Source organism: Zosterops lateralis (genome assembly GCF_965231275.1).
Source record: "Zosterops lateralis genome assembly, chromosome: 25".
Lineage (NCBI taxonomy): Eukaryota > Metazoa > Chordata > Aves > Passeriformes > Zosteropidae > Zosterops > Zosterops lateralis.
Window position 1 is genome coordinate 3876789 of NC_139785.1, and position 26187 is coordinate 3902975.

The window sequence follows — 26187 nt, forward strand, 5'->3', positions numbered from 1 at the left end:
CAAATTGAAGCGAATTTAAACAAATTAAAGCAAATTTTAGCAAAATTTGGCATCGGTTTACGGCCCTCTCTGCGGCCTCAGGTCCTTCCAACGCTCATTCTCGTCCTGCTTCATCCAAGACATGAAAACAACACAGCAAGGCTCATCAGGCAGAGGCAAAATATCCCAAAATCTCTACAAACATTTGCACTTTTACTTGGAAACCTGAAGGAATTTGACTGTCTGAGCACCGGGATCAGCCTCTATGAGTTAAAAAATGTGGTTAAATAACATCCAAACATTCTCCTGGTTCTTTTTTATTTTTTTTTCTTTTTTTTTCCCACATAGGATCCAAACAAATCTTAATTCCAGCGAATAAATATGAGATACGATAACCCAGAAGAGTTTTTTTTTTTCTAGATTGTTTATTTTTCTAGATTTTTTTTAGGAACCAGCACAACACAAACTCCTCGTCCCCCCTGAGCAGGGCCCAGCTGTGGCTGTTGTGACACGCCAGGAGCACAGGGGACAATCCCAGCCCTCGGGTCTGTTCCTCTCAGGACGTGCCACGTCTTGCCAAGCCAAGGCACGGGGCATGATTTGGCTCTGGAGCAGCTCTTGCTCAGAAATTCAACCTGGGTTCAGTTCCTGGGACCTTTTCAGCTCAGCCAAGTGACAAAACACGAATTTTGTCGTGACAAGGAGGATTCCAGCTGGCCAAGCACCTTCTGTTGGCTCAAGAAAAAGCAAGAGGTTTGAGTTTTTTATGGTTCTCCTCATCCTGGCTTTGTAACAAAACCAAACCAAACCCTTCAGCTGTCAGACCTAATGGAATTTTGGCCGCAGAACTTCAACATCAAATTTGCCCTTTGAACTTGGCAGCTGCCCACAGGTGGTTTGGTTTGCCAGCAGCAAATTCTTGGTAATTCCTGAGCCACAGAATTGTCCTGAGAGACCCTCCCAGCTCAGCTCCTCGGCCACAGAGCACATCCCTCAGCTGGCAGAAATGTCGGGGTAAATATCCCTGTGTGGAGTAGGGGTTGTTGCCAAACACTTCTCTCATTTTCATTTCTATAAATAATAGAAACTCATCCCCCAGGCAAAAGCCAGCAGGGTTTATAAAAGGCAAATGTAAAAACTGCCCAAATGACCCCGATAAAGGTCCTGAATCACAAACCTTTTACTGAAAAGCACTCGGTGGTTGCTTTGATGGATCTGTGGACTGTAGGATGCACATCCTTGTTTTCCATCCAGCACTGGGTCAGAGATCTCAGTGCCCAGTTAAAACCTGGCCATGAGCAGGGTGAGATGTGCTGGGTGTCACATTGTGCAGCCACTGCTTTTCCCCACAGAGCTGATGTCAGGAGAGCACATTCCTGGAAGGCATTTCCCCATCTCTTGGGCCACTTCCCATCTCACATCTCCCAAATCCCACCCTGAGCAGTCCAGCTGGGTGTCAAATGTGCTCACATTTCCTCTGCATCACCCTGCTCTGGATCTTTCCCAGAACAGAGAGGAGGATCTCAGTGCTGACTCTAACACAACACAGATTCCCTGGATAGAGCCAATCCACCCCTTCTCCTGCTCACACTGGGAAACCTCCAGCACTCACAGACGTAGGGAAATGTTGATATGCCAGGCCAAAACCCAGCTCTGATTACAACAAGCAGCAGAAACTGAACACGAAACCTTTTCAGCCCCACTCCTGCACCTTGCGCAACGTTCAAGGGTTGGAGAATTCCATGGAAAAAGACCAACGCACACATAAACTGCAAACTGGGAGCAGCTCGAGGAGGTCTGCCACTCAAACTCCTGCTAAGTTGATTTGAATATAATTATTCCTGCTCCTGTTGAGGTAATAGATGATGTCCTTTGGATTTTCCCCTCCGCTAAGGGCTTCTATCTGTGTTTTGATAAAGTCTTATCGAATCGTAGACAGAGGATTGATTATCTCCATTAGCACGTCATATCTCTGACCACAACTTGAGTCATTTACTGGTGGCACCACACGGTATCTCCAATGGATTTAAAGTTTATGGGCTACACACTATTCAAAACGATGTATAACAGCAAAGAGTAAAGATTGTCATATTAAAGATGAAATGCTGTTGATCAGCAGGGTCAGATGGACAACACAAAGTCTTTCCCCAAATAATGTTAAACTACAGAAAACCATTCCTTGTTTTGAGGAATTCCTCAGCTTTTCACCAGTTCAGCCTCAGAGGTGCAGAAGCAGATTTACTCTTCAGTGATGGGACCAGGCAGGCAGCAAAAGTGTCACAAATCTCATTATCATCCCTTCCTGGAAACTGGAAATTGGTGCAAGATAAACCAGGAGCTGTTCAGAGAAGTGCCCTGCTGGAAAGCACCAGGAAGTTCACCTCTCCCTGCTCAGCATGAACGTGGAAAACACATGAAATACAAGGCAAGGATTGAGAGTGAAGTCCAAGCTACGAAGCTTCAAAGGACACTGACGCTGTTTTACACTACAATGATACAGACTCTGAAGTTTAGAACGTTGAAAATTATTTTTTTTATTATTTTTGGGATGTGTTTTTTTTTTATATACTTTTTTACACAGACCAATTTGATTGGCGACAAGAAGACAAACATCTTCAATCACATTGGTCAGAGCAGAGGGACAGCAAGAAGAAGGAAAAGTCTCTCTTAGGAAAAGGAATGAAAACAAAGCTACAGTTTAGAAAAATACATTTCTTTTTTACAGAAAATTTTCTGGGAAAAGAATTTTAGACAACTAAAACATCTCAGGCACAAAACCAGGGCTACAGGACACCACTGCACTAAATCCCTCCAAACAAGGCAGGGATTCCACTTTGAGGGACCTCAGGCAAAGAGGTCACAAACATCACCTGTGCAGGTGAGACAAAATGTGCAGAGCCCTCCTGTAGCCCAGAACAGCTGGGATCCCGAGGGGAGCCCGGAGCTGGAAAGTCTCAGGAGGAAACTCCTTGCTTCCAGCAAGATGAATAATACACCTGTTCCCTACTTGTGAGCAAACACTACAAAGGAATAATTAGAACCTATCTGACCTGAAACCCACATGCCCATTACTGTGGTATTTTTCCACCTACTCCAGGTGAAACAGAAGATGGGCTGGACCTGGAAGGGGAGGGGTGGAGTGGCAGCACAAGATGCTGATTTATAAAGCAGCAGCAAGCAGAGCTCTTTCTCCACAGGCTTGGGACAGGGAGCTCGTCCTGCCTGAAGGATGCCGAGGTGGGAGCAGCATTCCAGCTAACACCTGCTGGCCACAGGAGAGGGACCCACCACCTCGGGGAGCTGCTGCACTCCAGGACTGCTCTGAGCCACCACAGACCCCAGCTGGGCTTGGGCTTTTCATCCAGAGATTTTTGGCTTTTGATCCAGAGGTTTTGGCTTGGCTGCTTCTCTCCATCGGGAAAGGAATAAACTCCCCAAGATGGTCAAGGTGGGTACGACGCCCAAGGAACTGCCCCTCGTGTTTCTTCTTGAGGTTTATTTTCTATAAGGACAGGCTAAGTGAAAAGTTGAATTAATACCAGAAACTCTTGGGCATGAACAGTTGGGATTGGGAAGAATTCTTGGACTGGCTGAGTAAAAAAAAAAAAAAAAAAAAAAAAAAATCTGAGCCAAAATCTGAGATTTTATTAAACTCTGGAGGTTAAAGGCTAACACAGGTTATGTTTACAAGTGAGCCATAGATTTTACTAATTTCATCAATTTTCTTTATTTTTCTCTTCCATTTGCTGTGTTCTCCCAGCAGAGAGTTGTTCTCTCCTGGTTTCTGTGCTCTGTAGGGATTTGAAAAGCTGAACAGATTCTTTTGGGTGGGAGAGTTAAAGAGAAGAGGAGGAGGAAGGAGAAGAGGAGGAGGAGGAAGGTGAAGAGAAAAAAATCCCAATAGATAAAACAGATTGTGAATCTTCAGCATGGCAGAAAAAAAAAATCAGAACTTATAAGAGGCGAGCCCTGTCTCTGGGATGTGCATCACTGAGCAAAATTAAGTGTTTAGGAGCAGGATTTGGGTCTTTAAAGTCCTCAAACTTCTCAGCAGCTCTTTGCTTTCCCCTTCATCCAGAGAAAATGTCAAGATTTAACTAACTCCTTTAGTTACAGCACAGCTGGAGATAAGATGTCAGTTTTGAGCTCAGAACAGTGTTAAACAATAAGATACCTCAATTATTATTGGTTTTTTTCCTTATTGCTTCCATTATTTGAGCTTGCTTTATGTTTTGGAGAGGTCTCCCTTCATTGCTGTGAGATCTCACAGGAAGCCAAGCACTGGCAGAGCCCCTTTGTGCTTTGTCCCACCAGGGAACATCCAGGGGGTCTCTCCTGAACCTTTGGGCTTTAATCCCTCAGGAAACCTCTGGAATGGGGTCAGCCAGTGGCTCTCCCAAGGCCTGGCATGTCATTTCCAGGATAATTGGGGGCTGCAGTGTTTTGATCAGGCAGCTGGTAAACCAGCACGGGAGGGAAGTTTTGCCCTGCACCCTGCAGAGTTAAACCAGGTTTTGGAAACAGCACAACTCCCCAGTTATCACTGAAAGCAAAACATTCCCCGAGGTGCAGCAGCCTCCCTGGGTCAACAGCCTCCTGTGCCCAGTGTTGCACTGGCAAAAAGAAGGGAATTGTTGGTTAAACCCCTGCCAGTTCTGAGCTCTGTGTGAGCAGAAAGAGCAGCTCCTCCTTGGCTCTCAGTCTGATGTTTGCCTCCATTCCCCGCTTTGAATCAGTGAAAATATAAATTTGTAACTGTTAATTGTAATTAATATTTAAGTCTTGAAGTTATGAGTCTTAAAATCTCCAGGAACAAGCAAATTCTCAATGAATAATTTTTCCCCTCCCCTTTCTTTTCGTGAATATTTTGCTTTTCCACTGATTTCTTCTTGGAGCTGGTAAATAAATGAATGATTTTCACTGCTGAGGTCCTGGGCAGTATTTTCCTACACTTGTTTCAGATCATAAACTGCTCTAAATGTTGCACATCCCTAAAGGGATCCCTGCAATCTGCACCTGATGAAATCCTGACCACAATCACGGTGACACAAACTGGATGGATCTCTGGATAAGACAGGGAAAAACACCCCAAACAGCCAGGAGAAAGGGACAGGAGAAATTTATAAGTTGTCTAAAAAAAGTAGATCTGCAAAATTTTGACTGTTCTGTGGGGTTTTTTTGCAGAAAAGGTCTGATGTTTACTCAGTTGAGATCTATGGGACAAAAGACCTGCAAAAAACAGAGATCGAAGATGAAGAGGAGAAGCACAAAGACTCAAAAGGCAACAAGAAGAAAAAGAAGGCAGAAGATCTTAAGAAAGAACTGGACCTGGTGAGTGTTGCTGAGCTTCCATTACACACCCTGTGAAAGGCAGGGGATGTCCTGCACTGAAAATCCTGCCACAGGGAAGGATTTGCTCCCTCACACTCCTGGAGCCTGCCAGAAAAAATGCTGTGCAAGATTAATACCTAAAATGAGAGGATGAGTCTGGTGTAATTCAGCCACCAGTGGTACAGAACATTATCTGCCCAAAAAGGATCCATTTCCCAGATGGAATCACTGCCATCACTATTTCCTGACAACTTGCACAGCCAGGATCAGAGGGAGAGGCAGAACCACAGCATTGAGCTCCAGAGATTCCAGGGCTGAGAGCATTTCTCAGCTTTAAACACAGGGGGTTTCTTACCCAAACCAACTGCTCTGGCCTTCAAGAAATCCGTGTTTTCCTCCTGGCTCCCCACTGACCTGCTGGCTGCTCTTGGAAATGTTGCTTCCTCTCCACACATTCCAGTTTCCCAATCTGAAACATGAGGGTAATTATGCTGACCTCTTTTTGAGATTGCTGTGAGAGCAGCTCAGAGGAGAGCTCAGCTATTTACGGGCTGGATGGCATTTCAAAGCTCAGAGAACACCAAAATAAGACTTTTTATTCTCTCCTCCATTCACCCACCACGTTTCCAAGAGCTGCCCAGCAGCAGGTAAATATTTCTCAGCCCATATTGTCTTTTGGGATGTAACTCCACTCCCGTGTTTCTAAAGAGAAACCCAAGCACAGACAGGAGAATTGACTCACCCCAGTACCCATGAATCACTCTGAGAAAACAATTGGGAGATCTCTCAAATTCTTGGCTTCTAAATCCCGGTTCAGCACAAGATATAATTAGGCCAATCATACCACAGAGGTGGCACTGCAGGCCGGGGAGAAGAGCTCTGAGATTTCCCTCTCCCACACCCTTTTAAACTGAGAACCTGTTGCCTCTTTCCCCCAGAGTGAGGAGGATCATTCACATTCCCTGCCCTGGCAATCAAGGGCAGAGGTTGTTGTTGTCACACACATTCTCTGAGCCCTGCAGGGTGCAGAGAGAAATGATTTATCCCAAAGCAGCAGAGACATGAACACACCACCCTGTTCTTGTGACAGATTTGCTGGAGGAGGGAGCTATTTACAAAAGCACTCTGCAAATCAAAAGGAAAAAAAAAAAATCTTCCAGTGGGAGATATTTTGCTTCTCAATATGCACATTTGTCTAATTAATGAAATTAATGTGTCATACAAGCAACTTCATCCACGTTCCCAGATCCAGGCGGTTGGGAAATAAAACTTCCAGCACTCTGCTGCTCTGCTCACTGTGATTTTCTGTCTCCCTTGGAATGCAGGATGACCACAGGCTCAACACCTCGGAGCTGGAGAAGAAATATGGCACCAGCATTGACAAAGTAAGTGCCCAGGGCTTCCTTGAGGAGCTGCCTCCATCAGGTGCCTCCCCAGAGCTCCCCAGGAGAAGGGATTTTGGTTTAGATTTGGTTTAGATTTGGTCTAGATTTGGTTTTTTGTGTGTGTTCCTGCATTATGCCCCCACTAAAGCCTAAACCAGCAAGCCAAGGAGCACTGGCCTGGATTTAAAGTGGAGTTTCTCTCTGAAAAATCTTTGAAATCACAAATGGGACCTCAAGGGTTTTGCACCAGGACCTCGTTTTTTCCTAAAGCTGTTATCTGATCTTTTGATTTCACCACAATTCGCTTCTCGCTGTAACAATCCATAGCCAAACACTGCACGGATTGAGCTGGTTTTGAAGGAAAATCTGGACTTGAGAAACCACCCCTGAGTCCCTTTGACCCCTGACATTTGAATATATCAAAGCACTGAACGTGGCCAGAGCACAGACCAGAATTTCAAGAACCCCCTGAGCTGCACACACACCTTGTGGAAATGCAGAAACAGCAGCAAAAATAATGTCAGTTTTGTCCTGGCTTTCCAAACCCTTTTTTTCTATATATTTGGTTGATAACCAACAGGATGGGAACTCTTGATGGATGTGGCCCCTAAATTCAGTGCTCCATAAAGAAATTGCTGTTTCTCCATAGCAGATAATTTACAGGAGGAGGTTAAATTGGGAGGTTTGGAAATCAGAGCTGCAGTTTTAACAGCCTTAAAAGAAACAGCAGGGTGTGAATTTTGTAAAAAAAATCTGTTTTTTTTTCTGGGTTTTCATTGCAAACGTGTCTTCTCCTTCTTCAGGGTCTCTCCAGCGCAAGAGCAGCAGAAATTTTGGCTCGGGACGGTCCCAACGCTCTGACCCCTCCCAAAGCCACCCCTGAGATAGTCAAGTTCCTCAAGCAGATGATTGGGGGCTTCTCCATCCTGCTGTGGATCGGGGCCGCCTTCTCCTGGATCTCCTTTGGCATCCAGCTGGCGCAGGGGGTGGACTCAGCCTTCGACAACGTGAGTGGACGAGTGACCGCGCCGGGCTCCGGCTGGTTTAAATCCTACACGGTTACTCAGTAACTACAAGGAGGCCTCTGGTTTCCTCAGGGGACTCTCCTGCTGCCCAGCACTTCTGATAAAAGCTCCAACAGCCCCAGCACCACACGCTGAAAGAGTGCCCGGGCAAAGGTTTAATAACTGCTGGGCATGATCACAGTGCTGGAGTGTGCTCAGAGCAGGAAAAGAGCCTGAAGACTTTAGACTCTGACTTTAGAGTCTACAACTATTTCCCCTTTGAGTTATACTGCTATTATTATTATTATCATTATTATTATTATTATTACTATTATTTTGTTATGCTATAATTTGTTTATTATTATTATTATTACTGTTATTATTATTGCGGTTATTTGTTTGTTACACTCTGATTTGTCCAGGATTGCGTCAGTTTAGAGAAGGATTGTTAGATGGGAAAATCGCTATTAAAATGCTTTTTTTATACACACACATACACACAAATAAAAGTTTTAATTGATCATTTGCAGGCCAACACCTGGAAGTTCTTTTCTTAAGAACTTTCTCTTCTTTTCTTTTCTTTTCTTTTCTTTTCTTTTCTTTTCTTTTCTTTTCTTTTCTTTTCTTTTCTTTTCTTCTCTTTTCTTCTCTTTTCTTCTCTTTTCTTCTCTTTTCTTCTCTTTTCTTCTCTTTTCTTCTCTTTTCTTCTCTTTTCTTCTCTTTTCTTCTCTTTTCTTTTTTTTAACTTGGCCAACACCTCATTTTAAAACAACACAGAACTGATTTATTCTAACAGAGGAACTGCTGAAAACTTGTCCTGAATTAACCAGATTGTATCTTTTATTGATCAGCTCTACCTCGGAGTGGTCCTGGCTCTGGTTGTCATCCTCACTGGCATCTTTGCCTATTACCAAGAAGCCAAGAGCACAAACATCATGGCCAGTTTCAGCAAGATGATCCCACAGGTGAGAACAGAGGCAAAAATTCATCCCAATAATGCACGAGGGAAGCCCAGCAAGCACAACCTGGATTTATCTCTTGGCAAATGACCCGGATAAAGGTCCTGAATCACAAACCTTTTACTGAAAAGCACTCGGTGGTTGCTTTGATGGATCTGTGGACTGTAGGATGCACATCCTTGTTTTCCATCCAGCACTGGGTCAGAGATCTCAGTGCCCAGTTAAAACCTGGCCATGAGCAGGGTGAGATGTGCTGGGTGTCACATTGTGCAGCCACTGCTTTTCCCCACAGAGCTGATGTCAGGAGAGCACATTCCTGGAAGGCATTTCCCCATCTCCAGGGCCACTTCCCATCTCACATCTCCCAAATCCCACCCTGAGCAGTCCAGCTGGGTGTCAAATCCGCTCACATTTCCTCTCCATCACCCTGCTCTGGATCTTTCCCAGGACAGAGGGGAGGATCTCGATTTAGAGGGTGGCACAAAGCTAATTCCTGTCCCCTTTCTGTCTTGCAGCAAGCTCTTGTCCTCAGGGATGCCGAGAAGAAGGAGCTGCCAGCAGACCAGCTGGTGGTTGGGGACATCGTGGAGATCAAGGGAGGGGACAGGATCCCTGCAGACATCCGCCTCATCTCCACCCAGGGCTGCAAGGTGAGCAGGGCTGGGGAGAGCAAAGGAGAGAGGGAAAACAGAGTTTGGAGTGGATTATTGTATCGAAAGAATTTCTACCCTGCCAAAACAGAGTTTAGAGGGGTTTATTGCATAGAAAGAATTTCTACACAGCCAATATGGGTTATTAGAGCTTTGATTGGATGTAATTAATGAAGTCAGAGAGCAGAAGACTGAATGCTGGACTGAGACCTCCCTCCCTGACCATCCAAAAAGTCCATGCCAAGTTCTGTCTCTGCTCTTTTCTAGGACAGGGCAGATGCACCAATACACAATTGAGAGTTTCCACTGCAGGCAGATCCTCAAAACTGTGGGATTTCCTCTGGCTGAAAATCCCACTGACAGACAGACAGACAGAACTGAATTCCCACAGAATTAGGTTCTGCCAGGGACAGCAGCAGCTCAGAGAAGAGGCACTGGGGGATGTTGATGTCACTGATTATGAAATAAGATGCCACCTCACCTCCTGGTTGGACACCACCGTGCTCTGCTGACTTTAACCTGGGCCTGTCTCCGTTTCATTAAAGGTGGACAATTCTTCACTCACAGGGGAGTCGGAGCCACAGTCCCGCTCCTGTGAGTTCACCCACGAGAACCCCCTGGAGACCAGGAACATTGCCTTCTACTCCACCACCTGTGTGGAAGGTGAGCTGAGCCTGAACCTGGGCATGGAAATCCCGTTTTATCCTCTTGATCTGTTTCTCCACTGTTTCCAGCCACGTTTATCATCTTGTGTGCACACCTTTACATCCTTTTAGCTTTTTTTCTATTTAATCATTGACCTCTATTCAGCAACTTCAAGGGAACTGAACATTTCTAATTTTTATTATTTATCAGAGAGAAGGGCCCCCCAAAAGGCACCTGCACAGGTGCCGCTTGGTCCTGCTAAGTAATTTAAGCAATTCTCTGAGGAACTTCTGAAAGGTTCAATTGCTCACAAGGATTTTGACCAGAGCAGATTAAAGAGTGACCCTGGGGGTGGTCACACTTAGCATTTGTTCCAACATGCAGTGTGGTTATGGCTGGACCAATCAATGAATTGATTTGGGTTTGAACTGACCACGGTTTCCCTGCAGTTTTTCCATCAGTACCTGTTGGAATGTCAGGCTGTCACAAAATACCCATCTTTTGGGAAACTCAAAAATGTCCATGTATCAGTAGACACCTTCTCAGGTGCAGTCTCTGCCTCCTTGCATGCAAGAGGGGGAGATGTTGGAGCTCTGGGCACTGAGAATTTCAGATTTCTGTGCTCACAGGTACTGACCCCCAAACACTGCATTGACGTGGAAAAGGCTCCCAAAATTGAGTGACAGCCCTGGGATTGTGGGCGTGGAGTTTAGATAGAAGTGTGTGATATCACAGGGTGGAAAACTTAAGAGTTTAAGGGTTTAGAATATAGAAATACATATATAAAGCAGGATGGAGGATTTAGGGCAGAGGCTGAGTCCTTTATCACCTTCTTCTTCATGGTCTGGGTGGTGTTTTGGAATTAGGTAGAAAAATCCGCATTGTGACCATGAGTGGTTGGTTATTGAGTTAAAAGTAAAAATAATTTAGGTGTCATTTCTTAATTGGACAATTTGTGCTTAAAGATCTTGGAAAGAGTTAGAGACAGAGCCATTTTTTAGTTTGTTAGCTAGAACTCTCCACTTGTGAGACTGTAACACAGATAAGAATTAATAAACATTTCAGTCCGAACACGAAATCCATCTCTCGAGCGTTTAATCCCAGGTCTAACAGAAGAAAAGAAAATTTTAAAAAAACCCTATATCTTAGTGTCTGTGTGGCCTGGAGGTGACAGCGTTTTCCCCTGCAGGCACTGCCACGGGCATTGTCATCAACACTGGGGACCGCACCATCATCGGCCGCATCGCCTCGCTGGCCTCGGGCGTGGGCAACGAGAAGACGCCCATCGCCATCGAGATCGAGCACTTCGTGTACCTGGTGGCAGGAGTGGCCATCTCCATCGGGGTCCTCTTCTTCATCATCTCCGTGTCCATGCGCTACAAGATCCTGGACTCCATCATCTTCCTCATCGGCATCATCGTGGCGAACGTGCCCGAGGGGCTGCTGGCCACGGTCACGGTGAGTCTGTGCTGGGGTTCTCTGCTCGCCACGCCAGCCCTGGGCTGGGTTGGGTTTGGAGAGGGGTGGGTGTGGGCCTGAGAGATTTTAGCCTTCTAGCAGCTGCTGACATCTTCCCAAGGAAAAAATTTCTTCTCAAAACAATCCTGGCAAACAACTCTCCTTTCTCAGAACAATCTTTCTCCAGGTGGTGTTTTGCTGTTTCTCTGGTTTAACCGACGGGATCAGAGAGGTGTCGTTCCTATTCACCAACCATGTTAAGTTGGTGAATACGCCTTATAAACACCTTATAAAAAGTAATAAGAATTGAGACAATAGACCCTTCTTTTCCTATAATTTTCGCCTTCTGAAATATTTGGAGTCTTTCGTGTCCTGCAGTGACAGGTGGGGGTTATTATTCCAAGGATAAACCTTTCATTTGGTTAATTCTGGTGTGACTGAGTCATTCATCTCAAATCCAGTTTTTGGGTTTAAGTTCAAGTGCTGCTCTGCCCAGAGTACAATGACGTGGCTCATTTCCCCACCACTCATTCCCACTTGGGAGTGGGGACATTGTACCCTGAAAGTCACATGGAAACTCCACTTGTTACCACATGCCCAGCTCTAAAATCCCCACCTGAGGAGCAGCACAGGTGCCAAGCACTGCTGGCTCTAAAGCAGCCCAGCAGCAAACACTGAAGGGAATCATTGCAGGATTCATGGAGTGAGTGACCTGTCGCAACAGGACACGAAATAAAGATGTTTGACTCCAGTCAGGAGGCAGTAGAAATCAGAAGGTTTATTTACAATTCATTCAGCCCTTTTATAACATGCTGTGCTAAAGGCACGTTATTGGTCCATAGGGCTGACACCTCTCCCATTGGCTCAGGAACAGAAATAGCAAACAACACCTGTTGTCATGGGAAAGGAATATTGTTTACACAAGGTTGTTTTGGGAAAAAGAAAAACTGTTGAGAGGTTTCCCTTGGGAAGAGCTCAGCAATTCTCAGGCTCAGAAAATATCGAGTCCATAGTGACCAGCAGCTCCCTCCCTGCTGCAGGTTCCTCCACCTCAAACAGCCTCTTGACTGATAAGACATCCTTATCTCTATCAGCAGGCAGCAGGTTCCTCTCAGCAGCAAATCCACCTGTGCTAGTTACAGCCAAACCTCAGACTCTAAATTAAAAAAAAGGAGGAAGAAAAAACGCACTACAACCAACAAAAATGAAAAAAAAAAAATTCTCCTAAAAACCCCCAACCAAACAAAATATACATGCCATAAAAGATCTGCCAGGGGAAGGTAATGTCTTTACACCTCTGTGTGAGCACACCTTGGTCACATCTGGACCCTTTCCTCCTGCCAGGTGAGCCTGTCCCTCACGGCCAAGCGCATGGCCAAGAAGAATTGCCTGGTGAAGAACCTGGAGGCCGTGGAAACGCTGGGCTCCACCTCCATCATCTGCTCCGACAAGACTGGCACCCTCACCCAGAACAGGATGACTGTTGCCCACCTCTGGTTTGACAACCAGATCTACTCAGCCGACACCAGTGAAGACCAGACAAGTAAATGGGGAAACGGGGGTGTGGGATCACTTGGTGAGATACTTGGATCAGTCCTAGGATGTTCATTTTTGATGGATAAATCAGACAGATCTTCCTTCTACACATGGGAATCCCTCCTTAGCTATGTGGAGATGTGGGAAAAAAAAAAAAAAAAGAAAAAAAAAAAAAAAAAAAAAAAAAAAAAGAAAGGCATTAATATTGAATTCCACTCAGTTCAGAAGTTAACCCGGAGGAGGTTCTACAGCAGAACCTTTTGCCAAGAGTGCATTTAGTAGGGAATTAAGCAGAGAAACATCATCCAAACCCTTTTGCCAGCACTGCTGGAGGGAAAATTTATATAATTTTTTTTTTCTATAAAAGAATAATATTTTTCTGCAAATAATTCTGTTTTTTCACTCTTAAGCTTTTACATGCAACATGATAATGGATGCAATGTGTGTTTTGCTCCTCTCAGCCCAGCCCTTTGATCAAAGTTCCCCCTCGTGGACGGCGTTATCCAAAATTGTCACTCTCTGCAACCGCGCGGAATTCCGGCCGGGACAGGAAAATCTCCCCATCATGAAGGTACTGCTGACTTCACACCAGCTTATTCCCCTTCCTCTGAACGAGCACTTTTCTCTGTTTGGCTTTAACAATCTCCATTTTACTGTGCCAGCTTTTTAAGTTCCTACTGACAGTGGTTTTACTGCTGTACACTCACACAAAATTTAATGCAGGAAAAAAAAGCCAAGAGCATAAAAACTCTGATTATCCTGAATTATCTCTCCTGGAAAAGATCCATAGTCCCAACTCCTGGCCCCAAAAATCCACGTGTCCAAACCCAACTGTGCCTGCCAGCAAAAAGGCAACACAAGTTGCAGGAACAGTAATTATTGCACTGTTAATTTATTATAGCAAAGGTAAACGTGCCTTAATTAATGTTTTTGCACACAACTGCTTGAAGGTGGTAAATTCTAGTGACTGGAGTGCCAGAACAAATCTGCTGTTTACTCATCAATTAATAAATTAATTTGCGTTTGTGCCTCAGCTGACCTATAGTGACCTAAGTGTGACCCCAAATCTGCTTTTCAGCAGCAAATGATTTTGCCTTTGTTTGCTGAGGCTCAGTTCTAACTCCAAGAACAAAGCAGACATCCCCAAAATCTATTTTAATATTTTTCCAGGATAAAAAAAAAAATTGGACATAAAAATGGACATTGTGGACATAAAAATGTAGATTCCTTGTTGCTGAAGCGTGCAGCATGTCATGGAATTATAGAAATGCAAAAGTAATTTTTTTTTTCCTTTGTGTCCTCAGAGAGTTGTGGTTGGAGATGCCTCTGAAACAGCTCTGCTGAAATTCTCTGAGGTCATTCTGGGGGACGTGATGAGCATTAGAGCACAGAATAGGAAAGTGGCTGAAATCCCTTTCAACTCTACCAACAAATTCCAGGTGTGTTTCATGGGTTTTTGTTTTTTTTTTGGAAATCATGCCAGATGGTTTCTATCACTGGGCCTGGGTGACCTGGAATGGGGTAATCCAACAGCAGAGGAAATTCGAGTTATAATAAATACAGCTCATTCCATTTGACGGAAATTACGATTTCTTCATGGAAAAGAACGTGAATCCCACGGAAAAAAGTAGAAGCAAACGAGGAGAATTTGAGCTCTTCCAATTCATTTCCTGTTTGTGGCACAGCTCTCCATCCACGAGACCGATGACCCGCACGACAAACGCTTCCTGCTGGTGATGAAAGGAGCCCCGGAGAGGATTCTGGAGAGGTGCAGCACCATCATGATCAACGGCAAGGAGGAGCCCCTGGACAGCGAGAAGGCAGAAGCTTTCCAGACAGCCTACATGGAGCTGGGGGGCATGGGGGAGAGAGTGCTGGGTGAGTGCAGCAGCAGGGACTGCCTGGGGAAACGGGGTGAACAGTGAGGGCCTAGAAAAAATGGGGTAAAAAATGAGAATGGGGTCAAATCCTGCTGTGAAACCTCTGAAATGGGGTTTAAAGTCTTGGTACATCCAGCATGCCTGGAAAAATGGTTAAATAGTGGAGTTCTATGGGCAAGAGCAAGCCCTGATGTTTTATCAAGCTCTCCTCTTCTTCTCACATTTTCCCGCCCATCCCACCAACCTGAACATCTTTCCAGGTTTCTGCCACTTGTACCTGCCTGAGAATGAGTTTCCAGAGGGTTTCCAGTTCGACACGGACTCCATGAACTTCCCCACCTCCAACCTGTGCTTTGTGGGGCTGCTGTCCATGATTGACCCGCCCCGTTCCACCGTGCCCGACGCCGTCTCCAAGTGCCGCAGTGCCGGCATCAAGGTGAGGATTTTACACTCAAAAACACATTGAGTCCACCACAGAAAGGCTCTTAATGGTTATTTCGGGGATTATTTGAGGTATTTAAAATCTAAGATTGTCCACCATGTCGTCACAAATTGTCTTTCTAGCAACAACTACCAAAAATCTCAGCCTTAGTTAAGACCTTCGTGTAATTTCAGTTTAGAAAGTTCCCAGAGGCAAAACATTTTCATTTAAGTGGGAATCAGACTGCAGGAACTGCACAAAACCCTCAAGTCTGGGAACCCAACAGTGCAAAAGCTCAGATCCTCTCTCATCAGATCCATTTCTAGAATAGAGAACACACAGCAGCTGGAATTACTCCCTTGTAATCAGAGTAAGGTGATAGGAACAATTCTAGAGAAGGCATCAGGACACTGCTTTGGACATTTATCCAAAGGAATCACTAATCTCAAAATTATTCAAGTGGAACCTGAAGCAGTAATTCCCCTAATTTCACTCCCTGGGGACCCACAAATAAACTTTCAGCCCTAAGCAGAGGTGAAATCTATCTAAATCTAGGAAAATCATATTTGGAATTACAGATCTCAGAGGAGATGAATCCCATACACCAACCCTGATGAATCTTTCCATAGCCTGAAGACAGATCTGGCAATTTTTCTTCAAGAAAAGCAAGAAAAGGTTGTGCCTCATTTGTCAGGACACCTCAGTCACAAGGATCCATTTTAAGATGCAATACTCTAAGAAACCTTCCCCACTGAGCAAACCTAATATGGATCCTTATATAAAGGCCCTTTATTCTGCATTATTCTAATCTGGCAGCTTGTGATGAGTTCTTCCTCCAGAGCCCTGATAAAGGGTGAGGAGAGGATGTCTGTCACTAGATAGACACGAAAGAACCACACTCACCCACCAGGTTGAGAAGTGAAAAGAGAAAGAGGAAATTTATTATGATTTGAGGTTTATATAAGATTTGGAGTTTGTTCAGGGATTGGGGGATGAGGGTAACACCTCTCTGACCCCAGTGGTCAATTTACAAGTCCATCAATTTGTCCTTCCTCCTGGAAAGGAATGTACATTTACAAAATATCAGTTTTGTTTTTGTGAGAAAGCTCCAGTAGAAATGTAAAACAATCAGAAGGCTGAAAAATCAGGGCAACAGGTGTCAATATTCCTGCCCCTACCCTCCCTTTGCTGTGCACACAGCACTGCTCTGACCCCCAGGTGCCTCCTGCTCCTCAGCAATGGACATTCCCCCTTCTCTCACTCAATGCTTTTGTCACCCACTTGTCCCTCTCCAGGTCATTATGGTCACTGGGGACCACCCCATCACGGCCAAGGCCATCGCCAAGAGCGTGGGCATCATCTCAGCCACCAGTGAGACCGTGGAGGACATTGCCAAGCGCCTCAACATCCCCGTGGAGCAGGTCAACAGGAGGTGAGAGCCAGCACAGCCTGGGCAGCACCCCAGGGTTCCTTCCCCTGCTCCCTCCATGGTGCTTTTTATTCTAAATCCCCGCTGCTTTCTGCTCTTTTTTAATGACACGTTCCCATTCTTGAGTCAGCTCCACCTAAATGTGTCCACTCTGTGGTTTGCATCTTTGCTGCCCATGAAGGAAATCTGGCAAATTAAACTCTGCATATCATGTGGAAGTCGCTGTCACTGCCTGTTTGACAAAATAAAGCAAAATTCAGCTTTAAACACGACCCAGTTTGGACCATCAGCCCAAATCCCTTCTTCACCTCTTAAATGTGGGAAAAAATAACATCACAAGGGAGGGATAAAAGTTCTCTGCACAAGTGATGTCTTCCCCTGTTCCTCCCAGTGAGAGGCCTCTTTAAAATGCATTTTCTGAAGCTTCAATGAGACCCTTCTGCGTCTGGGTGACTGTGACCCACTCTGGATTTCTGCAGTGCCTTTTGTTCAGCTCCTGCTGATTAACAACAAATGCCTCTGCAATAATTATCAATTATTATCAATTATTATCAGTTATTATCAATTATTATAAATTATTATCAATTATTATCTGTTGCGATAGAACACAAATAAAGATGTTTGACTCCAGTCAGAAGGCAGGAGAAATCAGAAGGTTTATTTACAATTCATTCAGCCCTTTTATAACAGGCTGTGCTAAAGGCACGTTATTGGTCCATAGGGCTGACACCTCTCCCATTGGCTCAGTAACAGAAACAGCAAACAACACCTGTTGTTATGGGAAATGAATATTGTTTACACAAGGTTGTTTTGGGAAAAAGAAAAACTGTTAAAAAGTTTCCCTTGGGAAGAGCTCAGCAATTCTCAAGCTCAGAAAATATCGAGTCCACAATTATCAATTTGCTGCTCTCTCCCCATCCAGCTGCACACCCATCCTACGAGTGCACCATTTTTTAACCCCTTTTAATCTGAAAATCCACCCGTGGGCTGTTGCAGGGAGGCCACAGCAGCCGTGGTGAACGGGATGGAGCTGAAGGACATGAGCTCGGAGCAGCTGGATGAGATCCTGCGTGGCCACTCCGAGATCGTCTTCGCCCGCACGTCGCCCCAGCAGAAGCTGATCATCGTGGAGGGCTGTCAGAGGCAGGTGAGGTGCCAAAGGTCACTCTCAGACAGCCACCAGCCCAGAGAGGCTGGGAGCCAATTCCCAGTGCTCCCCAAGCTCTGTTTATACTCTTTTCCCCGTGCCAGAACATTATCTAACAGATTGCCACGAACGCTGCCTGGACTCGGTCCAAGCCACTCAAATTCCAGCTGCAGACACAACTCCTGGTGGCAAAAGGAGCTTTTTCCCTGGGTTTGGAGCTGGTAGCCAGGGCATGGATTGTCCCTGGCACTCTGAGAAGCACAAAAAGCCTCTTGTGCCCTGTTTGGGAAGGAGAATTCCCTGGGGAATTCTTTAAACCCAGATAAAAGCAACGGTGCTGCCACATCCTCCCCTCTTATCTCTTGTGGCTGCTCAGGCTGTGCCCTCCTGCCCACAGGAATGTTTGGGAGTGGAATTGGTTGGTGGCAGTGCTGGGTGAGCAGGTGAGCTCACAGCTTGGATTATTTATGATTCTGAGGTATGAACCCCACAGAATGATTTATGTACCACCAGGCCTTATCTGTGTTACTTCTCAGGGCTGTAAATCAGGCAGGATTTAAAGAGAGTTTGTCCCATCCGTGGGCAATATTATATAAAGCAGCCTGGAGTGCAGCCAGCACAGGAGGAAAAAAAAAAATACATTAACAGAGCTGTGCAAAAGAGGAAAGTTGCCATCAAAAGGCTCTCCACTCAAAAATTACATTTTTCAAGGAGATTTTGTGAATTAAAGCCACACTAGTGCTGTGCCTGGACTTTGTAGAGAAGATGCGGCACAAGATATTATTTTATTTTTGTAGTTGTGCCAGCACTGGAACTTCCCAATCAGCATGATCAGATCGTTGGGTTTGAAGCCTGGAGGGCTCTCCACAGAGTAAAAAAAAAAATAGAGATAAATCTTTTCAATTTCACGTGGCTTTTATTTTTTGAATGGTCTCTGCTGGGCACACGGCGGGTAAACGTGTTCTCAGACTCCCACTCTCCTGGCAGATTTGGCTCTTTAGGGATGAAAAGGAACACCCTCCCCCAGCCAGTCTCCAGCTATGTTTAGTACTCAGAGCTTATAAGCCCTTCTGTGCGTGGCATTATTTATAGGTAGTGACACTCAATCCCCCCCGGGGAAAGGAAATTCAGCATTTTGTTAATCAGTTTGCCAGGCTTTGTCCCCACTCTGAACACCCTGAACCAAGGCAGAAACTTCTGCATCAGCCAGAGCAGAGCCTGGAGCTGCAGGAGATGGCTCGGGAAGATAACAAAGAAGCTGAGTGGGATAAATCAGAGTTTTCCATCTTTTGGATTAGCAGAGAAATTCCAGCACAGGCTGAGCAGGGCCAGAAGCTGTTGGGGTAGGATGAGGATGGGCTTTAACTCAACAGTTACATAATTTATGATTCAGATGAAGCCTGGCTGTTCCTGTAGCACCTCATTAAGAAAATACAGGATATTTTGTGTTAATCAAACCTCCCCCAGATGTCAGAGGTGACCCTGGCTCTGCCCAGCCAGGGATGGACCAAATCTAAAATCCTCTTTATATCCAACTACCAGACTAATTGCATTTGAAATGCATCTAATTGAGCTGTCCCCTCTTTAGGAGGCAGTGAGTCACATCCCTGAATTCTCCAAGTCTCTGCTGTAAAAAAAACCACACAAAACTCTGGGGTTGCTCTCCCAACCCTGCTCACCACCCTCCTGACCCCTGCCTGTGTTGTGGGTACAGAGAGGATTCAGAACTTCCCAAAATCATTTTTCTGCTAGAAATGTGAAGACTGATGATGGCAGGGCTCACCCTCTCCTCCCTAACCCACACCTGGATGTTTTTGTGCGTTGCAGGGAGCAGTGGTTGCCGTGACTGGAGATGGGGTCAACGACTCCCCTGCCCTAAAGAAAGCAGATATTGGGATTGCCATGGGGATCGCTGGCTCTGACGCCGCCAAAAACGCAGCTGACATGGTCCTGCTGGATGACAACTTTGCTTCCATTGTCACAGGGGTGGAGGAAGGTAAAGATAATTTTTTTTCCCTATTTTAGAAGCTGGAAGCTGCTGGCAGGTCCTCCTGATTCTTCCCTCCTCCCTTCTCTTTCTGGATTTGATATTTGGGAAAGCTGGGAATTAATTCCATTTCCACACATGCCAATGAGAGAAGGAAATCATCTCCCTCTCTCACACACAATAAAGATTTGCTGTCTCTGTTTGATCAAGCTTAAGATAAAAGCACTTCCTGACTTGTTCCAACGCAGTTTGAAGCCTCACAAAGATACAAATTATTTTCTGCACCTTTTCCCTCTATGATTTTCTCACATTTGCCTTCCCTGTGCTCCACCTGTGACAGGAACACTCATCCCACTCTTCTCTCACTGTGAAGAGCTCGTGGTTTCCATTACAACCACAGCATTTTGGGGGATGGGATTTGTCCCCTCAAAATGCCTCATGGAAAGAAATGTTTGATTTCATTTGAGTTTTCAGAAGGCTCTGAGGGAGGGGAGCTTAAAAAAAAACAAACAACAAAACCTAATTATAAAATGCACGAGGAAAAATAGAAATAAGCAGTGAACGTTTTCACTTCATTTAGTTAAATTTGAAGTTTGATTTTTTTTTTAATGGGAAGAAAACATAAAGAAATAAATAGAAGAAGATATAAATAATTAAAATTCCCTTTGACAGAAATATTTTCTCCTCCCCCAGGCCGCCTGATCTTTGACAACCTGAAGAAAACCATTGCCTACACCCTGACCAAGAACATTGCTGAGCTCTGCCCCTTCCTCATCTACATCATTGCCAGCATCCCCATGCCCATCGGCACCATCACCATCCTCTTCATCGACCTGGGCACGGACATTGTGAGTTGGGACCTGCAAAGTCATTTTCCTGCTGGAACATCCTGCCAAGGCACAGCCAGGACAGGGAAATTGGTGGTTTAATCCCACAGCTGAGAAAGGCAGGGGAAAAAGGAGTTTAAAAGGAGCCAAGTGGAGAGAAAGAAGAGTAGAAAATAACAGCAACCTGGAGAGAGGGAGCTGAAAGCAAAGACTGGGCTAAAAGCAGCAGTGAGCAATTATCAGTGTGTTTTAATTAAGAGGTCATTTCTGACATTCCACCCAGCCCAGGGGACCTAAAACACCCACAAATTTTAAATTAATTCTAAATTATTGTTAATTCTCTCCAGCCTTTTGTATTCCTCACCAGATCCATGAGAATTTAAGATTTCCCCCAAACCTTTTACACATTAATAGGAATTAATCCACACTGATCCTCCTCTCCTTCCCTCCAACATTCCGAATTCACTTGGGAACTGCAAATTGCTGCTAAACCTGGGAGAACCAGGCCAAGGCTGCCCAGCCCCTGAGGGTTTGTGTTTTTTGCAGATCCCCTCGGTGGCCTTGGCTTACGAGAAGGCTGAGAGTGACATCATGAACAGGAGGCCCCGGAACAAGAGGAAGGACCGGCTGGTGAACCAGCAGCTGGCCGTGTACTCCTACCTGCAGATTGGTGGGTTGGCCTCCCAAACACTCCCTGGGGTTGGCAGAGCAAGGCAGAATTGAGCTGATTCATTAAAAATAGCAAAAAACCCCCCAAAAAACCCCAAAACCAAAAAAAAAACCCCAAACCACCACCAAAAAAACTCACAAATAACCAAAAAACCCACCAAACAAAATCCTCTAAAGAACCCAAACCAAACTAAACCCAAACCAAAACACCCCCCAAAAAAACCCCAAAAAACCAACAGCAACAAAATAACCCCCAACCCCCCAAAAAAAACCCCAACCCAAGACCCCCAAAAAACCAACCCCCCCCCCCAAAAAAAAAAAACCACCCCAAAAACCCCCAAACCAAACCAAACAACAACAAAAAAACCCACACCAAAACTGGGAGCTAAAACTCAACCCCTTCCTCTGCAAACCCACCAGCTGCTCATGATTCAGCAACAAAATCAGGTTTTATTTACAGAGAGCAAGAAATTCACAGCACCAAGAACCCTCCAAGTGCCTTTAGCGCATTCCCTACATCCATCACATCCCCCAGCGCTCCTGAATTTCTGTTTCTCCTCATCCCTGCAGGAATCATGCAGTCGGTGGGGGCCTTTGTCACCTATTTCACCGTCTATGCCGAGCAGGGGTTCCTCCCCTCCACACTGCTGGGAGTGAGGGTGGACTGGGAGAGCAATGCCATCCAGGACTTCGAGGATTCCTACGGGCAGCAATGGGTAAAGCAGCCCTGAAAACTCCCTGCCTCGTCCCTCACCCATCTGCTGGCTTGGAAAAATAAAGGGAGAGGGGATGCAAGTGAGGTTTAAATGGAAATAGAGTTGGTTTTCATGCGGTGTTCCTCTCAGGAGAGACTCTTTAGGGCTCTTTCATTCAGTCTCTGCTCTTTCATTCATTCTTCCACAATTTGCCACCTCAGCCTCTGCAGATGGACCTTCCTCTCTGGTCTGGGTATTTAAACTCCTCAAAACCCATCAGGCTCATCCTCTCCCAGCCCTGCTGATGTTCAGCACCTCTGCCAAGTCCTTTGCAGCCTCCTCTCCTTCCCCACTGCCCTCCCTCATCCTGCAGCATCACAAGGCACAGGAGATTCATCACATTGATGGCTCCACACCAACACCCCTCGATGTTCCCCTCGGGAGAGACTCTTGAGGGTTTTGTGCCTCACAGCTTTTTCATTCAGACTCTGCTCTTTCATTCATTCTTCCATAATTTGCCACCTCAACCTCTGCAGATGCACCGTTCTTTCTGGTCTGGATGTTTAAACTCCTCAAAACTCATCACTCCCATCCTCTCCCAGCCCTGCTGATGTTCAGCACCTCTGCCAAGTCCTTTTTAGCCTCCTCTTCTCCCTCCCCACTGCCCTCCCTCATTGTGCAGCATCACAAGGTACAGGAGATTCATCACATTGATGGATCCACACCAACACCCCTCACCCCCAGCTCGTGCTGCAGCCTCGTGGCTCAGTCACGGAATAAAGCCCAAATCTCATAATTCTGTGCCTAAATCTGGAGTGACTCTGCATTCACACCTCGGAAATTGAGATAAACCTCCCACCAAGGGGGGGATAAACCTCCCTCCCGCCCTGCTGTCTCCTGTGGGAGATTGAAGGGGCTCATTTCCATCTTTTTGGTGTTTCCCTTGGCTCTGCAGACCAAATACCAGCGCACGTACCTGCAGTGGACGGGCTACACGGCCTTCTTTGTCAGCATCACCATCCAGCAGGTGGCTGATCTGATCATCAGGAAAACCCGCAGGAATTCCATCTTCCGCCAGGGCCTCTTCAGGTGAGTTGTGCCTCTTCAGGTGAGTTTTGCCTCTTCAGGTGAGTTGTGCAGCAAGATGGTTTGAGGATGGAAAGAACCTTTAAAGTTCATCTCAGGGACACTTTCCACTGCTCCAGGCTGGCCTTGGGCACTGCCAGGGATCTACAGCTTTTCTGGGCACCCCATGCCAGGGCCTCACCTGGGAAGAGTTTTCTCTCAGAGGGAAAAAGTTTTTCCTATCTAATGTAAACCTGCAGGCCAAGTTAGCCTCCTGCTCTGCTCAGCTCAGTGATTTGGCCCTCTCACTTTCAGTCTTTGCACAATGATTAAGTCTGGCCTTAAACAAGCACAAATCTCAGGCAAATATTTTATTACACCTCCCCTCAGCCCCTTTTTCTGCTTCAGGATAGGGATTTTCTTTAAAGACATTGTGCTGGTAATTCTGAAAATACACCAGCTTCAAACCAGCTCTCCATTCATTAAAATGTTTACTAGAAAAAGAAATAAAAAAGGGAGTTTCTCTTCCAGATTACTCTCTGAACTCCTTATCAAGAGATAGCAAGTCTGGATTTCTCTGAGATAACTTGAGACTGTGAGAACAACACAACTCTCCCAAGCAGAGCTGGCCGCCCTCTGCAAACCACCCTGCACCCTCCAGCCCCGGGAGAATTCCAAATATCAGCTGGGCCAGAGGCCAACAGCAGAGCTGCCTTTCACTCCCGGCGTTTCTGATAGCACAGGGATTTGTTTTCCATCCTTTATCTGTGGGTACAGGGCCTACACCTATGTGTGCTTCCTCCTTTAACACCTGAGTCACCCCGAGCACATTCCCAGAGCAGCACAAGCCCTGAGGAGCTGCTGCTGGGTGTGAGCCCACAGCTGGATTTGGGCTGGGAATGCTGCCAGGAAAGGCAGGAGAGGGTTGGGTACAGGGCAGAGCTGCCCCTGTGCCTGCAGAGCTCACCTGGGGCAGGGATTGGGGGAATACAGAAGGTTCCTGCAGGCACAGAGGGGTTTAACTCTGGGGTCAAGTCTCTCTGGGGTTAATTCTGGGGTTAACTCTCTCAGGGTTTGACTCTGGGGTTGACTTTCTCAGGGTTTGACTCTCTCAGGGTTTGACTCCAGGGTTAACTCTCCCTGGGGTTAACTCTCTTTGGGGTTAACTTTCTCTGGGGTTAACTCTCTCAGGGTTTGACTACAGGATTAACTCTCACAGGATTTAACTCTCTTTGGGGTTAACTTTCTCAGGGTTTAACTCTCACAGGGTTTAACTCTGGGGTTAACTCTCTCAGGGTTTGACTTTCTCAGGGTTTAACTCTCTCAGGGGTTAACTTTCTCTGGGGTTAACTCTCTCAGGAGTTAACTCTCTCAGAGTTTAACTCCAGGGTTAACTCTCTCAGAGTTTAACTCCAGGGTTAACTCTCTTAGGGTTTGACTTTCTTCGGGTTTAACTCTCTCTGGGCTTAAATTTCTCTGGGGTTAATTCTCTCAGGGTTTGACTCTTCCTCTCTGCTCTTCCTGCAGGAACAAAGTCATCTGGGTGGGGATATTTTCCCAGATAGGGATTGCTTTGATTCTCACCTACGGCCTTGGACATGTCACAGCCCTGAACTTCACCCCGCTCAGGTGAGTTCTGGTGCCACTGAGCTTCCCCTGCCCCACTCGTGGACACAAAACAGGGGCAGGAACCTGTGCAGCACCACTGCAGGATAAATATTTTTATAAAAATCATTTTATTCATCACTATTTCTTGGCCAAAAAGGCCATTGTTGCCATAATTTCCACATTACCCCACTAGATTTCTTACTGAGGATCCAAAACCCCACTTGTGCAAAACCAACATTTAAATATTTCTTCCGGCATCTCCAATGTTTTTTTGGGCACAGACAGCATTTAACTTTTATTTTAAATAGAGCAGTGAAGTGATTTATTGCTGTGATAACAAAATTTCCTCCTGAATAGGACCTGGAATTAATTAATCCAGAAACTACTTAACACTGGGAGGCTTTACACCCACATCATCAATTTGAGAGATTAATTAAGAAAAAGAGAAGAGGCCTGAGGGGGCAGATTTGTTTTGGTGACATTAAATAGCACAGACAGACACACCAGAACTGCATCTGAGTTGTTTTGGGATGTTAAAATGTTTCTGAATGAGACTTTTGCCCCCACCCCCAGGTTCCAGTACTGGTTTGTGGCTGTGCCTTTTGCCATCCTGATTTGGGTCTACGACGAAATCCGAAAGCTGCTCATCAGGAGATACCCAGGAAGTGAGTTCATTCACTGTTCTAAATCAATTTTGATGCAATATTTTAATTAATATTTTAATTCCATGTGTCTTTTCCTACCCTTTCAATCCCATCCCCAACTCAGCTGCCGCTCGCAGGCGACCGCAGTAAAATCAACCTTTTTTTAAATTTTTTTTCAATGATCACTTTTCCTTTTTGAGCAAAAATAACCAACAATTATTTATTTATTTATTTATCTATCTATTTATTTATCTATCTATTTATTTATCTATCTATCTATCTATCTATCTATTTATATATATATTTATTTATTTATTTAAATTATTATCTCCTCCCTTCTCCTGCAGGTTGGTGGGACAAGAACATGTATTACTGAGCAGTCCTGAGCACAGGAGAGCTCCCTCCCCACCTGGCCCAGCCTCTGCTGCTTTCAAGTCCTGTCTGTGCAATATCAAGCCCGGATCCGCCCCGTGCTGGGGTGAAGAGATTTCATGAACTCAATGAAGAAATAAGGACTTTAGAGGCTGAGAAATTACCTCCCACTGTACTGTAAAGCCTAGAAATTGAAATGCTACCTATTTTTGTAACTACTCCGATTTTCCCTCGTTCTGAGATGGAGTTGGAGAGCACTCTGAGAGGAGAACAATCCAAAGACAGGAATTCCACACAGTCCAAGGCATTAATTTGCACTGAAGGTGTTTTTTTTGCTGATTTTTGTGCTGAATTCCAAGTGAGTGCATAACTAGACCTGTTTTACCTTGCCACGGGTAATTGTGCTGTATAGGAATAATTTGATAATAAAATAGTTTTGTTTTTTTTTTCCAGAAAACTGTTCTCTGCCTTATTTTTTTCATAAATATTGAGAGAA

At 45.4% G+C, this 26187-nt stretch overlaps 1 protein-coding gene across 1 annotated transcript; it reads left to right on the forward strand.

Annotated features, from left to right (window-relative positions):
• Positions 1–3150: 3150 nt before the first annotated feature.
• ATP12A (ATPase H+/K+ transporting non-gastric alpha2 subunit) lies at positions 3151–26187 on the forward strand. The gene is made up of 23 exons (XM_083877899.1): positions 3151–3427; positions 5164–5310; positions 6636–6695; positions 7499–7702; positions 8551–8664; positions 9174–9308; positions 9854–9971; positions 11143–11411; positions 12756–12954; positions 13409–13518; positions 14252–14386; positions 14633–14825; positions 15088–15263; positions 16544–16680; positions 17674–17824; positions 19652–19820; positions 20505–20659; positions 21185–21308; positions 21878–22023; positions 22958–23091; positions 24595–24696; positions 25249–25340; positions 25667–26187. Exons 1-23 carry the CDS (start codon positions 3419–3421, stop codon positions 25693–25695), a joined length of 3108 nt encoding a protein of 1035 aa, XP_083734025.1. The 5' UTR covers positions 3151–3418; the 3' UTR covers positions 25696–26187.

Coding starts and splice junctions, on each gene's coding strand:
- ATP12A (XM_083877899.1), top strand. Junction 5,311..6,635: donor TTAAGAAAGAACTGGACCTG/GTGAGTGTTGCT, acceptor CTTGGAATGCAG/GATGACCACAGGCTCAACAC. Junction 20,660..21,184: donor TCGACCTGGGCACGGACATT/GTGAGTTGGGAC, acceptor TGTTTTTTGCAG/ATCCCCTCGGTGGCCTTGGC.